Here is an 18,080-nt window from a genome sequence, read left to right on the forward strand (position 1 = left end):
CACTCACTGGCCACTTTATTAGAAACACCTACCTTGTGCTTCCACTCACTGGCCACTTTATTAGAAACACCTACCTTGTACTTCCACTCACTGGCCACTTTATTAGAAACACCTACCTTGTGCTTCCACTCACTGGCCACTTTATTAGAAACACCTACCTTGTGCTTCCACTCACTGGCCACTTTATTAGAAACACCTACTTTGTGCTTCCACTCACTGGCCACTTTATTAGAAACACCTACCTTGTGCTTCCACTCACTGGCCACTTTATTAGAAACACCTACCTTGTACTTCCACTCACTGGCCACTTTATTAGAAACACCTACTTTGTGCTTCCACTCACTGGCCACTTTATTAGAAACACCTACCTTGTACTTCCACTCACTGGCCACTTTATTAGAAACACCTACCTTGTGCTTCCACTCACTGGCCACTTTATTAGAAACACCTACCTTGTACTTCCACTCACTGGTCACTTCCAATTTTATAGGTCAGCTATATTGGTGAACAGTTACAAGACTGTAGCTCCTTTGTTGACGGACCATCAGCCTGCCTCTTTTATATATATATAAAAAATATACTCACACACTTGTTATTAGAAACACTTACCTTGTGCTTCCACTCACTGGCCACTTTATTAGAAACACCTACTTTGTGCTTCCACTCACTGGCCACTTTATTAGAAACACCTACCTTGTGCTTCCACTCACTGGCCACTTTATTAGAAACACCTACCTTGTGCTTCCACTCACTGGCCACTTTATTAGAAACACCTACCTTGTACTTCCACTCACTGGCCACTTTAATAGAAACACCTACTTTGTGCTTCCACTCACTGGCCACTTTATTAGAAACACCTACCTTGTGCTTCCACTCACTGGCCACTTTATTAGAAACACCTACCTTGTGCTTCCACTCACTTGGCCAATTTATTAGAAACACCTACCTTGTACTTCCACTCACTGGCCACTTTATTAGAAACACCTACTTTGTGCTTCCACTCACTGGCCACTTTATTAGAAACACTTACCTTGTACTTCCACTCACTGGCCACTTTATTAGAAACACCTACTTTGTGCTTCCACTCACTGGCCACTTTATTAGAAACACCTACCTTGTGCTTCCACTCACTGGCCACTTTATTAGAAACACCTACCTTGTGCTTCCACTCACTTGGCCAATTTATTAGAAACACCTACCTTGTACTTCCACTCACTGGCCACTTTATTAGAAACACCTACTTTGTGCTTCCACTCACTGGCCACTTTATTAGAAACACCTACCTTGTGCTTCCACTCACTGGCCACTTTATTAGAAACACCTACTTTGTGCTTCCACTCACTGGCCACTTTATTAGAAACACCTACCTTGTACTTCCACTCACTGGCCACTTTATTAGAAACACCTACCTTGTACTTCCACTCACTGGCCACTTTATTAGAAACACCTACTTTGTGCTTCCACTCACTGGCCACTTTATTAGAAACACCTACCTTGTGCTTCCACTCACTGGCCACTTTATTAGAAACACCTACCTTGTGCTTCCACTCACTTGGCCACTTTATTAGAAACACCTACCTTGTACTTCCACTCACTGGCCACTTTATTAGAAACACCTACTTTGTGCTTCCACTCACTGGCCACTTTATTAGAAACACCTACCTTGTGCTTCCACTCACTGGCCACTTTATTAGAAACACCTACTTTGTGCTTCCACTCACTGGCCACTTTATTAGAAACACCTACCTTGTACTTCCACTCACTGGCCACTTTATTAGAAACACCTACCTTGTGCTTCCACTCACTGGCCACTTTATTAGAAACACCTACCTTGTACTTCCACTCACTGGTCACTTCCAATTTTATAGGTCAGCTATATTGGTGAACAGTTACAAGACTGTAGCTCCTTTGTTGACGGACCATCAGCCTGCCTCTACCAGATTCATCATTGGCCAGTTTTTGACCGCAGAACTCCAAGTAAACATATCCAAACAAGAGGAGCCCTGTGGTCAAATTGACCACTGATGAAGAACTACAGGATAAATAGACAAACTATTTAACAGACGAGACTGAATTCTATACCTGTACACCAGCAACATGGAGCTACAAGAGAGGAGTTTCCGATAAATCAGCCCCTGAGTGGAGGTCATAGTCCATTCCTTCTTATCTATGGAATGAAAAGAGTGTGAATTAATTGTTGTTATTGGATTTTATTTCGAGGCCTTTGATTTGTATTTTGAGCCTAAATCATTTTACAGCGAAGACAATAAGTCTTGGAAATGAGTACTGGGCCTTAATCAGTGCTTTCAGTATCGATATGATGTGAATAAAGATTATGTCTGCGTTATGTATCTTTGCTGTTACACACACACACACACACACACACACTTGGCGTCTGTCCACATGGTCCCATATCAGAGGAATAAACTCCAAGTTGGCCGAAGTTCAAAGCCAAGTAGCTGCTTCAAGGCTGAACATTGCATTTTCTGTTTTTACCATTTTTAGCATCTGTCGAGCCAAGAGCTTAGAGTGAAACGGACTCCTGAGGGCACTTCGGGTTACAAGCTGAGGAGAAAAGGCCTGGATTTCTAGTTTGTTGTCATAGCCCTTCATTGCTACAGTCTTCCTTCCGCTGTGTACTGTGCAAAAACTATAGGCCTATTTATAAGATATACAAGATATATCATCACGGTTGAAGGGGCGTTAGTAGGAGTGCACTTTGATTCAAAGCTGTTCACAGTGGTGGTGATAGGAACCGGGCGTCCGAACGGTTTACTGCCACTTAAAGCTCCATCACAGAAATGAAATGGCTACAAACATGTTGATTGATACTCAAGACTTATTTGCAGCTATTTTACCGTGATAAACTGTACACATAAAAACTCAAAAGAGATGTTTTGGACGTTAAATAAAATGGCTAGGTTTGCCCTGTAGATGTCATGACCCCTAGTTCCGATCACCACCACGGTGAAGTTTTTCCAGTGAACCATTTCACATCCAGCCACTCTGAATGACTTTGGTTATATCTCAACAAGAACTGCCTACTTTGACCGAAAGAGGTTAGTTGACTGAGATGTTAGTTTTGTGTGACGTGTTGGCGATTTGACCACTGCAGAGTTACTATTTACAATTAATAATATCATTTTTTAAATATTACCAGGTTACCATGGTAACTTGGTCACTGGATACCGGTCAACCTAATGATTAGTTTACTAGCTTGTAGCTAGTGCGTTAAATTGGGGCTAGCTTGTTGGCTAGTAGCTAATGCATTTGTTTGAGGCTGGAGTGTTAGCTAATTGCTAGTGCATTTGCTTGGGGCTAGATTGTTAGCTAATGGCTGGTGCCTTAGTTTGGGGCTTGTCTGTTGGGTTGTAGCTAGTGCGCTTGATCGGGGCTACAGTGTTAGCTAATAGCTGTTGTGTTTGCTTTCTAGCTAAAGTGTTGGCTAGTGGTTAGCCCATTTACTTGGTGCTAGTGCTTTAGCTAATGGCTAATGCATTATATTGGGACTAGACTGTTGGCTAGTGTCTAATGCATTAGATTGGGACTAGACTGTTGGCTAGTGTCTAATGCATTATATTGGGACCAGACTGTTGGCTAGTATCTAATGCATTAGATTGGGACTAGACTGTTGGCTAGTATCTAATGCATTAGATTGGGACTAGACTGTTGGCTAGTGTCTAATGCATTAGATTGGGACTAGACTGTTGGCTAGTGTCTAATGCATTAGATTGGGACTAGACTGTTGGCTAGTATCTAATGCATTAGATTGGGACTAGACTGTTGGCTAGTATCTAATGCATTAGATTGGGACTAGACTGTTGGCTAGTGTCTAATGCATTAGATTGGGACTAGACTGTTGGCTAGTGTCTAATGCATTAGATTGGGACTAGACTGTTGGCTAGTATCTAATGCATTAGATTGGGACTAGACTGTTGGCTAGTATCTAATGCATTAGATTGGGACTAGACTGTTGGCTAGTATCTAATGCATTAAATTGGGACTAGACTGTTGGCTAGTATCTAATGCATTAAATTGGGACTAGACTGTTGGCTAGTATCTAATGCATTAGATTGGGACTAGACTGTTGGCTAGTATCTAATGCATTAAATTGGGACTAGACTGTTGGCTAGTATCTAATGCATTATATTGGGACCAGACTGTTGGCTAGTATCTAATGCATTAGATTGGGACTAGACTGTGGGCTAGTATCTAATGCATTAGATTGGGACTAGACTGTTGGCTAGTATCTAATGCATTAGATTGGGACCAGACTGTTGGCTAGTATCTAATGCATTAGATTGGGACTAGACTGTTGGCTAGTATCTAATGCATTAGATTGGGACTAGACTGTTGGCTAGTATCTAATGCATTAGATTGGGACTAGACTGTGGGCTAGTGTCTAATGCATTAGATTGGGACTAGACTGTTGGCTAGTATCTAATGCATTAGATTGGGACTAGACTGTGGGCTAGTATCTAATGCATTAGATTGGGACTAGACTGTTGGCTAGTGTCTAATGCATTTGGTCAGGGTTAGATTGTTAGCTAATGACTAGTGCATTTGCCTTGGGGCTTGAGTGTTAGCTGGTGGCTACATCCCTGTAATGTATGTTTTTTGGGACTTGTTTATTACTTAACAACCTAGTTTTCACGTTGCTTTTAATGTAGGCTCCTCTGTATTGTTCGAATATGATGCATCCAAAGGCAAGACTACATTAAACGTCATATAATTTGTTTATCTCCTTCTACTTTTTCCCCCTCGAACTGAATGGATGTTTTGCCTCCAGGTTGCTTTGACGTCTCCAGTCTGCATAATGTACACACAGTTATGGTGATATTGGGAGATCAGAATCAGTAGCCAGTCGAGTAAAATCAAAACAAAACCCTCAGCTCTGTCTGCCAAAGCAGCTGTAGCACTTTTCCAGAGCTGCAGGATGGGGCTTTTCCAGAGCAACAGGGTGCACCTGCGGCTTCCTTTAGAGGCGGAGGTGTTGACAGAAGTGTGCTCTCTACTGTTGGGTCACTGAGGGCCGCGTTGACCAGCCTAACTGTAATCTATTTTACATATTTTTCCTCCTTAGCACAAACGTAGCTGGTCAAACAAGACCGCCCCCATCCCACAAAGTATTGGTGGCCTGAGGACCACCAAAGGGCACTTTGTGGCCCACTGATCTGTACAAATGGGCAAAACTACAGACAGAATTCAGGCTTTAAGAGATTCTTAGATAATGCTACGTCACACGTTCAGGCCAGAAGCCACAAATCTATTCAAGAATATGTGATAATTTAGGTATGCGATTAGCTAATTGATGCTAAAATGATGCTAATTGGCTTCTATTGCTTAGCTACACTGGCTTTGTTGCTCCAAGAGCTTTGAACTCTGAATTTGAGCTGATCGACTAAGTTTGAATAAGAAATGAAGACCTTTGATAAGCAAGTTAGCTTCTTTCTTAAGGCTACTGTACACTGGACGAGACGCAACACACTGTAGCAGATATTTTATAGCCCAGCTGTGTCACTGGAAGCATGGGAGTAAGTTCATTTTACACTACTCGTATAGATTTAGTGGAAATTTTTACCAGTCTGGTGAACTTGTGACCAGGCTAGTATTGTTAGCCGAGGTATAAGATGGTTAGCATTTGTCTGTTTTTCTTAAAAACATTAGTTCGGCTGCATATCTTGGTATGTATTTCGAGTTGCGCCATCTACTATGTCTTTGTGTCTTTTTGTGCTCTGGTTCTTGACTTAATTTAATGCAGTAATAATGAGATGAACAGAGAGCCGCTGAGCTCAGAGACAGTGAGTAGTGCTGGGAGTTGCTGACTGACAGTTTGGGTCAACGGCACCTTCATTAAAACAATGTTTTTTAACACTGTGTGTCGTCCTCCTGACGCAACTGTCTGCGATTGCCTTTTAGAGTCTTGTTAAACCTTTTTTGAAGAATGCCGTATAAATTTGAATATACCAGTTCACAGTGTGCACTACGAAAGATCTAGCTATTAACCAGACAAATGCGAGGTACCAACTTCAGAGTAGTAGGGGTTGAATGGTTAGTTGCAGGAGAGTCTAACTAAAGTACACTAAATGGCCAACAAGTTCAAGATATTGACTGGGTTAATGTGTGGGGTACAAACTCTAAGTACTAGATAGTTATTTTGGGTAACATGGTAGTAAGTTCCAAAACAGTTTAGTCTACATTACACTAAAATGGCCTACAAGTTCCAGATATTAACAGGGTAAGTGTGAGGTACAAACTCCAGAGTACTAGGTAATTATTGTAGGAGAAATGATGGTAAGTTCTACTATTGTCTAAATTACACTAAAATGACCAACAGGTTCTAGATATGCAATGATAAAGTGTGAGGTACAATCCCCAAAGTAGGTGAAATCATAGTAAGTTTTAGGAGAGTCTAAATAATGCACTAAAATGACCAACAAGTTCAAGATATTAACTGGGTTAGTGCGAGGTACAGACTCCAAAGTACTAGATAGCTGTGTTGTGCAACATGATGGTAAGTTCCTAAACAGCCTAAATTACACTGAAATGGCCAGCATGTTCTAGTACTGTACAGTTATTACAGTCATAATTGTATGACTTCCCCAAATAAAGTTTGTTATAACTTCTGCCTTGTTCGGCTGTCCACTGTCACCAGCCTTCTGGACCGACTTGACCACCATTGAGCTTCATGCTGTACAATGCTGTGAAAACCTCACCCTCATGAACTGACCCTCCCGATGATGGTGTATAAACTTAAACTAATCTCATACTTTATACTAACATTGTTTGCTATCTGGTGTCGACCAAAAGAGGATGGGTTCCCTTTCTGAGTCTTGGTTCCTCTCAAGGTTTCTTCCTCTTGCTCACTTGCGCCACTGTCATTACTGGCGACGCTCATGGAGGCTCAGCCCCGGATTTTTCCATAAAGCTGCTTTGTGACAACACCTGTTGTAAAAAGCGCTACATAAATAAACTTTGCTTGCTTATAAATTAAGAATTTACCATTGTGTTACTTTGGAATTTGTACCTGACATTGACCTGGTTCATAACTAGAACTTAGGGGACTGTAAAAGAAAACGTCACAAAATGTTTTAGTGTACATTCTTAGTCTGCGACACATATTCTTCATTCTCATTCATCCTGGCTTTGAACATGCCATATGACTTAACCGCAGAGCAGAAACTTGGGCAGTTGGACTGCATGTTGTGTAGTAAGTCTTACGTTGGAATGTTCCTATGAGCGCCGGACACAGCTGTAGGTCCTGCTTGGCCACTGCATACCACTGACATCACTGAACCATACAAGGCCGTCCACGCATCTGCGGTGAGTTAGCTGGACCAATGGGAATTCCATGGCCTCACAGACGCTGAGCTGGTGACGTCCCATCAGGCTTGTTTCTTTAGCTCTTCTGGGAGCGAATGCAAGGCAGTGGTTTTACAGGTTGGTCTTGTTTTTGTGCTATTCAAATGTTGCCACTGTACCGGAACACACCCGTGTACCTGTCTATGCGTTGTGTGTATGTGTGTGAGAATGCTCATGTATTCCTTCCGTGGAGCATGTTTTCCCAAAAACCTGTTCCTTTTAGATTCGCTGCATGGCATTCCAAGTGCTACAAATGTTTGTTTGCAAAGCCAGGCCTCGCAGTAGTACAATCCTGATTCCCAAAAAGTTGGGACAGTATGTGAAATGCAAGTAAAAGCAAAAAGCCGTGATTTGTAAATCAACTTTGACCTGTATTTAAACAAAAGCAGTGCGATGACAAGATAAAACATTTAATTTATTCCTTTAATTATCGACTTCATTGTTTTTTGTAAATATACGTTCATTCTGAAATTGACACTTCAATTCACACTTTGTGTGAAAACATTTTAAAAGTGGTCGTTCAATCATGCTTGAGTATAAAAAGATCATCTAGGAAAGGTTTGGTCCTTAATGAGCAAGGATGGGTTGAGGCTTGCCACTATGTCAAAAAATGCATCAGCAAACAGGGCAAGGCCAAAAAACATTCCTTAGACAGCACTGCATTGAAACCTGGCATGCTTCTGTGATGGATATCAGCGCATGGGCTTGAGAATGCTTTAATGAACTAACGTCAGTAAACGTCGTCTGTCACTACATTAAAAAATGTTGAGAAAAGTTAAGACTGTACATATGTCTACAATGTCCAGAAACACTGCCGACTTCTCTGGGCCCAGTGGACTGTTGCACAGTGGAAATGTGGACTGTGGTTGGATGAGTCAACCTTTTAGATTGTTTGTTTGTGGAAATAGTGTTTTCTGGGTCAGAGATGAAAAGGATCATCCAGTTGAAAATCCAGGGTTGGTCATAGTATGGGGTGTTTTAGTGGGTAACTTGCACATCTGTGAAAGCACCATTAACACGGAAACATACATACACATTCTGAAGCAGCATGCTGCCTTTTAGACACCGTCTTCTTCAGGGACGTCCATGCTTACTTCAGCATTCTGCACATGTTACAACAGCATGGCTGAGAGATTTGGGGTACTAGATTGGTCTGCCTGTCTTCTGTTGGAAATGTGCGGAGCATTATGAATTGCAAAACCCCATATGGTTGCTCAGCTGTAGACTTGTACAATAGAATGGCAAAAAAAATCACTTTCAAAACTTTATCAGTTTATGACCTCAGTCTCTAAATGCTTATTAAATGTTGTTAATAGGAAAGGTGACATAACACAGTGGTATACATGCTCCTGTCCCAACTTTGGAACCATTAGAGTTTGAATGAGTATATATTTACAAAAACTGTGAGGTTTATGAGGTAAACCATCAATTGTTGAGTTTTGTTTTGCTGTTTTCAATATAATACAGGTCAAACAGAATTCATCAGTGCTTTTTTTAATTGATATTTATTTGCATACTGGCCCAACTTTCTTGGAACTGAGTTTGTAGTAAGCCCAGTGGACTGCTTGTTAATCATTATTGTGATAGTGGTCTTTGCTCTACTGTTATTACAGAAGGCTGTAAAATGCAAATGAGCCTTCTAACAAATTGCAGATTGTTTTTATTGCATGCTGTGAGCACTCTGATCAACCTCAGATGTTCGAGATGAGTTTCTCTGGGTGTAGGGATGAATGAAGACACATGTAAATGCAGGCAGATCTGTAATCTTGTCATCAGAGGTTTGCCAATAATTTGAATAGATCTGAAGGTACATCACAATTTAACAGCAACATAATATTTGTAGATATGATGAAACCCTAGTAACTAGTGAATACCAAACTACTGCCTTAATTTCCTGTTTAAATGTATTCATTCAATTGCTAAAGTGATGATTAACTCAGAATACTCAAGTTTGTAGGTTCAAAATGAGTTATTTTAAGAAGATGGTTTCCACTGACAAAATGTTGGCCAAATGTTGTTTCTACAAGGCTCAATTTGGCTTCTTATTCAACAGCTTCCGTTCCACCTTAAATGGAGCAGCAGTTACATTTTGGAGCCAGTACATGCACCTTAATGGAACTGCTGCACTGTTTCAGGTTTGGGGAAATTGAAAAAATAACCAAACTTTATCTTCTTAGCCAGGTCTCATCTGTCTACTGTCCATGTTGGCCTAAGCCGAACCCTAAAAGACTGGCCATTCCTTTACGTCAGCTGCTTAGAAAGCAACGTGGACTACCTTCGATGAAACAGACTAGATAGCTGGAGGTCTATGGTCTATTCGTTTCAACTAGAAATGTTACAGAAGCATCCCTGACTCAGCCACTCAGCGTAACGGGATACCGTTAGTGTGGATTGCACTGTTTGTACTGCAGAATATATATGATTATTTAAGAAGTATCAGTATAACAATTCTCAAATTTTTGTCGTAGATAGCAAATGAAAAAGTATACTGCCTACTACTAATCCATGATGTTCAAATGGGCTGAGGGGTAGACATTCAGTGAGATTCAGAAGTAGGCCAACTATTCAAAAGGCTTTTTGGAACCTGTTGAAGTCTGACATTTCTAGCGGAGATTAAAGATGCTTTATCTTTAAAAGCCAGTATTCTTTCATTATCCATAGCTTTGGATGCCTCAGTACGGTAAATCGTCTTTCATATGCCACTGGCCTTGGATTCCAAATCTCTGATTGTCCAGTGGCTTTAGATTACAATTGTCTGCAACTAATGAGGAATGAAACAAAGGAATTTAAGCAGTAACATTTACAGTGTTTCTTCATATTATTCAATATTTGGTCATCTAGACTAATGTCTATGTATTTGACTGGTGCAAGATTTTTTTTTTCAGCTTTTATAGCCAAAGTAACCACTTTTCCAAGAATCCCAAGATATTTCTTCAAATGCTTTAAAAAAAACTTCAAAATTCTTTAAAAGTTTAAGTGCTTAATTTGTGGAATTCTCTAAACATATTTTGTCTTACAGAGTTTGCTTAGCTGGTTAGTTATCTCAGGCCAACCTGGCAGAAGACAGGTGCAATGCTGTTGAAAAGCTGGAGGGCTAGTCTAAGGCTAGCTTTACGTGGTGAAACTTTAGTGCAACTTTAGTTGCTTGAAGATTACATGAAACTAAATTGTACTAGAGGTGGATAATGCAAAGCGTCCTGCAACTTGTTTGAAAGTCGCAACAGTCGCAAGCGTCTCCACTTTATGAGAGACGTTTTGTGAAATAGCCAGCCAAAATGCCAGTAAGGCATCGTGCGATTACGTCCAGATCAATGGACAAGAAAATAAAACTGCAGATCATTTTGCAGACCCCCACCTCCTGACTGACCCCCTGCCGACTGTCTGGTAGTTTTTCGTTTTGTCAGTTTCCTGAGCCGCAACAACAAAGGCGAGTTTCTCAAAGCTGATATTTTTGGCATCAGATGATGAGGCCAGTTAATGCTAACAGCTGTTTAACGGCTGCTGGCACCTTTGTTTATTCTTGTTTAGCTAGATTCATCTTGGGTCCAAAGGATGAAAATTAGAACAGAAGAGGAGGTGCTTGAGGAACTTGTTGTGCTTGTAGGACAGGATGAGTGAGACATTAGTGACAGGTTGAAAATATACACTCACTGGCCTCTTATTAGGTACACCTGTTCAGTTGCTTGTTAACACAAACAGCTGATCAGCCAATCACAGGGCCGCAACTCAATGCATTTAGACATGTAGAGGTGGTCAAGACAACTTGCTGAAGTGCAGGCCGAGCATCAGAACGGGGAAGAAAGGGGATTTAAGGGACTTTGAACGTGGCGTGGGTGTTGGTGCCAGACGGGCTGGTCTGAGTATTTCAGAAACTGCTGATCTACTGGGATTTTCACACACAACCATCTCTAGGGTTCACAGAGAACGGTCTGAAAAAGAGGAAATATCCAGTGAGCGGTCAGTTGTGTGGACGAAAATGCCTTGTTGATGTGAGAGGTCAGAGGAGAATGGGCAGACTGGTTCCAGATGCTAGAAAGGCAACAGTAACTCAACCAACCAAAATCTCTGAGGAACGTTTCCAACACCTTGTTGAAAGTCTGCCACGAAGAATTAAGGCAGTTCTGAAGGCAAAAGTGGTCCAACCTTTTACTAGCAAGTGGCCAGAGAGTGTATATGAAGCTAAGAATTAGCTCGCAGGTGACTTTATAGTGAGAACAGCACAGTGTATCACAAAATGTGAGCTGCTAATTTGGCCGTCAAGTGAAGTATTTAAACGTGTTGCGTGCAACTTTGTTTCTGAGTTGCGTCATGTGACTGTAAAGTTGCACGGTAATGTGGTTACAGGCAACTCACAACTAGCAACTAGTTGCATTAAAGTTTGACTGTGTATAGCCAGTCTTAGGCCCGGGCTCAATTCACCCCTTGCCCCTACCACTTAGCCCTGAGTCAGCGGTTTTGCGTGGTCACGTCTAGGGTTAGGGTGTCCCAATTTTTGTTGAGATAGAGGGGTAGAGCAAAAGGCTACATGGCCCTCCGAATGGAGGTTTATCAGAGACTCACTCCAAATGGAGAGTTATGAGGATAAAAAGAAGAAAAACCGCCAAGATGGAGCACAAGAGACCAAAGAAACCCACAAATGTGAGAATTTTCTCAGTTACAAAATTACGATTGTTTCATCTTAATGTTGTTTCAGTGTATTTTGGGCGTTTTCTTCATAACACGCATAAAAAAATAGCTAATAGCATGCTAATGTCGTGGTAGCTGGCTAGCTAACTTTCCCGTTCCGCCTTAAATAGTACAACAGTATTGACACGCCAGAGTGCAACTGCTGCACCATTTAAAAATTCGAACAAAGAGCTGGAGAATATCTGACTTCAGCTTCATATCGCTGAAGAATTAGAGGTGGGCGATTAATAAACAATTGCCCCCTCTTTGAAGGCAGATGATGCCCTACGTGTAACTAAAGCCCAGCAGTGAGGAGCTGAACTTCACCCTCCTCTGCGGTCACTGCAGACAGGCCGGGTCACCTACAGAGCAGCGCTGGTAGCTGTATTTATTTATTTAATTAGAGAGTTTGTCCCGTTTCATAGTGAACTCATAGTAGCTCAGTTCCAAGGGGTTAGTGTGACGCTCAGGAACAAGGGGTTGGGGTTAAAGGAAGAAATGGGATCGGGCCTTAGTCTCATCCAGACGCTTGTGCCATTGTCTTACGCAGAACTGAATGAAGTCCGCACTGCTGAGTTAAGGCTCACTATAAATGCAGTGCTATTGTGGCGTAAGCAAAACTTCCCATTCCTGATGGCTCCGATAAAGAAACGGCCCTTGTCCATCGTAACAATGGGCCGGAATGGTTCTTATGGATCTGTGACGATTTCACTCTGCTCTACTGCAGTTCTGTTGCACTTTCACAACGTGCTGACCCGGCCGTGAAGCAGATCAACAGGAAAAACACACCCTTCTTCAAAGCTGCAGTTTCCAATGGACATTCAGGCCCACTTTTGTCCCTATAGCTCTTACTGACCCATTTTCATTTCATTCCAACGAGTATTTTTCAGTCCATATCTGGTCAAACGATCAGTTTTGTTTTAGTTTGAAAACTTGCTGACAGTAAATATACGATTGTATGGAAACGTTTGGGTGCCCCTGGTCAAATTCCATGGTTTGTTGATTTTCTAAGTGAAAATAAGTGAACGCATCCTCTACCAAGAGCACATCACCACTGCACGTTTTAATGCACACTTACTGCTTATTCGCTGAATTTAATGTATTGAGTTTAATATATTTAATATATTAGAAATAATAAAACAAAATGTGGTCTGCATAAATGTGTGTGGCACATTTTACATAGATTATTCCAAATATAAAATGTGCTGTATCTTTTGCACGGGCACATTTGATGTGTTTGTTTTGGAAAGATTCAACAAATAAACAGTAATTGTGCAGCAACATGTGCAGAAGTGCGTTCTAGATGTGTCATTTTTACCTGTAAACGACTGTGTACAGCTGAACTTTAAATTTGCATAATGAACTTGAGAAGTTGAAGTGGATGGTTGTAATATGCCAGTCCTGTGCAACTTTGGAAGTTTGTCATTTTGTAATTACAGGCAATAAATCAAATATTTTGTGAATTTTAACTGTGCAAACTGACACACAGAGCTGTAGATGATTGACAAATGATGACATTAAGTTGTAATGTTGGATCAAAAAATTTAAATCTGTGTTTTAAAAGTCCTATTTTTAGTTGTGTGGACGGAAACGCCTTGTTGATGTCAGAGGTCAGAGGAGAATGGGCAGACTGGTTCCACATGATAGAAAGGCAACAGGAACTCAAATAACCAACCAGAATCTCTGAGGAACGTTTCCAACACCTCTTTGAAAGTCTGACACGAAGAATTAAGGCAGTTCTGAAGGCAAAAGGGGGTCCAACCTTTTACAAGCAAGGTGTTCCTAATATAGTGGCATATATATATATATATATGAAAATATGCACCTACAATATGTATTTCATAACAAGCAGGGATGTGTATGTATGTATATATGTGTATACATGTGGGTGGCGCAGTGGCACGCTGTCGCCTCATAGCAACAGAGGCAACAAATGGGTGTGTGTGTGTGTGTGTGTGTGTGTGTATATATAAAATACACACACATTTATATTGGAACTACAAAGCTGATGCAGCTAGTACATTGCTAAGCATTGCTTATGTGTTTTCTGCCCCACTGTACGACATGCTGTCATCTACAAAAGCACAACATTCCATTGTAAAGCTAAATGCAGTTGTAGCCGTCTTGAACTGTGATGGTCAACTTTGGGACATCTGTAGAAATGGGAAAATTGTGCTTTTTGGCCATCATTTTGAGCCTAATAACTAAATAATAAGCCTGTGGTTTAAGGCTGGACTGGCTGGATGACTAATGTGTTGCCCATTGACCTTTACTTTGGCCTTTATCTGAAATATTCATGAAAAAGTATGAAGTATCTTGTAATGTCTTGTCAGCTCTCCTTAGTCTCCCGTCTCGAGTAGAAAGAGGAACTGGGCTAATGGAGGCATTGTTCCCAACAGGATGGGGAGTTCCTGGTGCGGACGCACCACGTGGAGTATGTGGACGGGGGGATCCTGGACCCGGACGACCTGCTTACAGACCTGGTGGAAGACAAGGATAAGGTAAGGACGTGGAGAAAAACAAAACTAGGCGGTTTTGGTCGTCCCAGGTTTTGGGGTGGTGCTGTATGTGGGTGAGAGAGCGTGTGTGGAAGTGAGGAGTCGGGCTGGAGGAGTGTTATCAGTGAAAGTGAGTGAGAAAACCATCGATTTCCTCTGTCTGGTGGAATGTTTGCTATGGCCTGTGTTCAGCTCGTAGGCCTTGTTTGGCTTTGCTTTACTGGCTGCAACACTGTGTGTTTACAATATTGAAGCTTTGCTATTCAGCCAATGCTATGAATGGGTTTTCAGTTATATTCTACATTATCAATACTCTTTTCTAAGGTTTTGAGAGTGGAAATGTAACGTAATAGCGGAGCTGGTGAACTGCCTGTAGATGAGGTGGACCAATCAAAAGCAGCCATACACCTAACACCAGATAAAAGCAGTAAATGACAATATTTAAGCCTCGGGCCAGAAAATGTAGGTATGCTTGGACAAAATATCAAACCTGGACCTTCATTTATAAAAAAAATAATGACTAGTTAAATTCCAGTGACAGGAAATTAGCAATTAGATATTTTCCCCAAACTATCATAAGTATTTCTAGATCACTGAACAACTGTATAACTAAGTAGCAGCCGTGTCAAAACCTCATGTCTCCGAATTGTTAATTTTTAAGAGGGAAAAAACTTTCTTAACTCATAATGGAAGGTAATGGAACAAGATTGTTGGAACGTTTCCGTTGAACTTTTCATCATGAAATTTCAATATATTGTAAAAGGCAGCTGGCGTTTCCAAAATTCTATAAAAAAATAAAAATGACAAAACTGGAGGTGGAATGTTTGTTATAATGTTGATGATAAACTGCTGTAATAACATAAATATGATAGTCATAAAGTAGCTGGACATCAGCATGTGCTATTATTGTTATTTTTTAAATGTTTTTTTTACTAATTATTTGAATTTTTCAGTAAACATTTTGTTTTTGCAACAAAAAAAAAGTAGTTTCGTAGTTTTCTGTAACCCATTTTCCCCTTTAAGCTGTTTATAAAAAGTAAATATTTTATATTCTTTGACATTCAACAAGAAAGATAACATTAGCATGGTTTTCACTGTTTGTCTTGTTATCTCTGCTTATTTGTGGCATACATATTTTGGCTATGATGAAACTCGCACCTGAGGGTAAATTTAAACTGGCATGCTGGATAAAACGAAACAACTACTATAAATAATTCTAATATTATTTTGACCTGAAATCACTGGTGGTTGTATAATTGGGCCCACTGGGTTCAGGCTGTCACTTACCCCATAAAAGTGACTCAAATGTACTTTCAATCTTAAAATCCTGTTAATAAGTAAATAAATAAAAATAAAAACACACTTGCTAAATATGCCATTTAAATTCCTACTAGTTGTCCATAGTACACAACTGCCCGCTTTAGAGAATGATTTAGATAATATTATAGAGAGAGTAAGAGAGTCTTATTAGAACTTCTAATGTCTACCAAAAAAATGTCTATCCAAAATATCTTCAAATATAACTGGAATGACCTTGGAATAACATAATAAACATATTGACTATCCTTGGATGTTCTAACATAGAAGTCATTTTGAGTACAACCGCATTTCCAAAAAAGTTGGGGTGCTCTGCAAAACATAAATAAAAACAAAACGTTATCATGTGCAAATAATTTAAACTCCATATTTAATGGGAAATAGTACAAAGACAACAAATGTAGAAACTGAGAAATCTTAATGTTTTTATTTCAGCTGCTCATCAGTTCGGAGTCTCCTTTACGAATTTCCACTTTGGATGCTTTTCCACTTTGCCTCAGCCCATTTTAAATGAACTCGGGCCCAGAGAAGGTGGCAGCATTTCTGGATCCTGTTGATGTTTCTTCTCTGCATTTTAGAGTTTTAAGTTGCATTTGGGCATTCTGAGGGCCCAAAGATCACAGCCAACGAATACTGTTTTATGGCGTTGTCCCTTGCATGCAAAGATTTCTACAGATGATGAAAAGCAAACATTCTTTGTCATTTTATGTTGAGAAACGTTACTCTTGAATTGTTGCACTATTTGATCGTGCAGTCTTTCACAGAGTGGTGAACCCTCATCATCTTTACTTCTGAAAGACTCTCTGAGATGCAAATTTTATTGAGCTGTTCCCAGTTAACCACGTTAAACAACTTCACCAGCCCTTTATTGCCCCATCCAAACTTTTTTGGAACATGTTGCTGGCATCAAATTCAATATGGGCAAATATTTTTCAGAAATCGGTGAAATTTCTCAATTTCAACATTTGATTTGTCGTTTTTGTACCATTTTTTTTAATGAAATCTAGGGTTTACATGTTTTGCACATCATTCCCAACTTTTTCGGAAGTGGGGTTTCTGTGGAGTAGATACCACAGTGGCATCTACTCATTAGGTTTGAAATTTGTGATGGTCTCTTGGTTCCTCACCCTTTTTGTCAGTTACAAAAGACACAAAACAGGTCATGGGATAAACCTGTTAAGCAGAGGTCCCAGGAAAGACTGCATCTTGCCTGATACTGTGAGTACCTGCTTAGCTGGTCCTGACTATAGTCAGGATTGGGGAAGTGGCCAATTACTTTACAGCTGGTTCAAAAGAAAGGAGTTTAGGCTTCCTCAGAAGCGGCTGAGCGTGCTCCTTTAATTATGGCTGCTTTCTTTAAGTTTCTCCGTGTAGTCGGGTCATAACGCACGAGCAAACCCTTTGTGAAATGCTAAGTGGGAAGCTATTTATTCAAGTCGTCCCCATTTTGCATAACGCAGTCTTAAAATGTGGTAATGGATTCTAACGATATGCATATTCAGGGTTCTGGCTGCATAAAGAATGCTGAATTACAATGACTTAGTCAGCAGGAGCTGGATGAAGCGGCGCAGTTGGAATATTCATACGCCGGCGGGCAGCACGACTCGGGCTGATTAATTTAGGTGTGCTTTCAATGCTAGTTCCGGTGACCTGTTTAAACGATCCTTCCGAAAAAAAAAAAGCCTGTTTTCCAGCCCGTTCTCTTTCCTCACTGCTGCAACCCTAAATGGAGCGAATTAGTTGCCTTAGCGCTGGTTTTGTTTCCTAACATGACCTTTAGCATCTATAGGACACTCTGCTTGAAAGGACACTGCTAAATGCTAATCTACCATAATACAAGGCCTGTGAGTGGGAGTCATTAAACCGCCCTCCCTCTTGAAGTTGACGAGGGTGAGGTTGCCATGGCGATGGGATCGGCCCACGGCCCCACCCTCTGCTCGGAGGCCCGTTAACCTGCGGCGGGAAGCGATGGCGATGGGCTTGACCCCCGGGCCCAGCTCATAAATATTCAGCGCGGGATGATGAACGATGTTCCTGCGCGGAGGTGCTGTAGCCGCCGTCCCCCCGGACTGCAGGGTTGAAAGGTTGCGCCGGGCGGGCACCTCTAGAGTGCTTCACTTAGTCAATTAAACATTTCATCACTCCTCCTCGCCTACCCTGTCCTCCCTTCTTGCCTCCTCTTCTCGCCCGCTCCCTCTTTTCTCCATTCATTTCCTCGTTCTTGACCGCTTGATCCGA

The 18,080-nt window shown here is 41.0% G+C and overlaps 1 protein-coding gene across 3 annotated transcripts in view; it reads left to right on the top strand.

Moving 5' to 3' along the window:
- pard3ba (par-3 family cell polarity regulator beta a) overlaps positions 1-18,080 on the top strand; it is a 274,053-nt gene that overhangs the window by 11,814 nt on the left and 244,159 nt on the right. For all 3 annotated transcript variants that reach the window (XM_017714021.2, XM_037543525.1, XM_037543526.1), the window contains exon 2: positions 14,427-14,528. In XM_017714021.2, coding sequence (XP_017569510.1) covers positions 14,427-14,528 — 102 coding nt within the window. The remainder of the gene's footprint in view (positions 1-14,426; positions 14,529-18,080) is intronic.

The sequence above is a fragment of the Pygocentrus nattereri genome, chromosome 12, assembly GCF_015220715.1.
Source record: "Pygocentrus nattereri isolate fPygNat1 chromosome 12, fPygNat1.pri, whole genome shotgun sequence".
Classification (NCBI taxonomy): domain Eukaryota; kingdom Metazoa; phylum Chordata; class Actinopteri; order Characiformes; family Serrasalmidae; genus Pygocentrus; species Pygocentrus nattereri.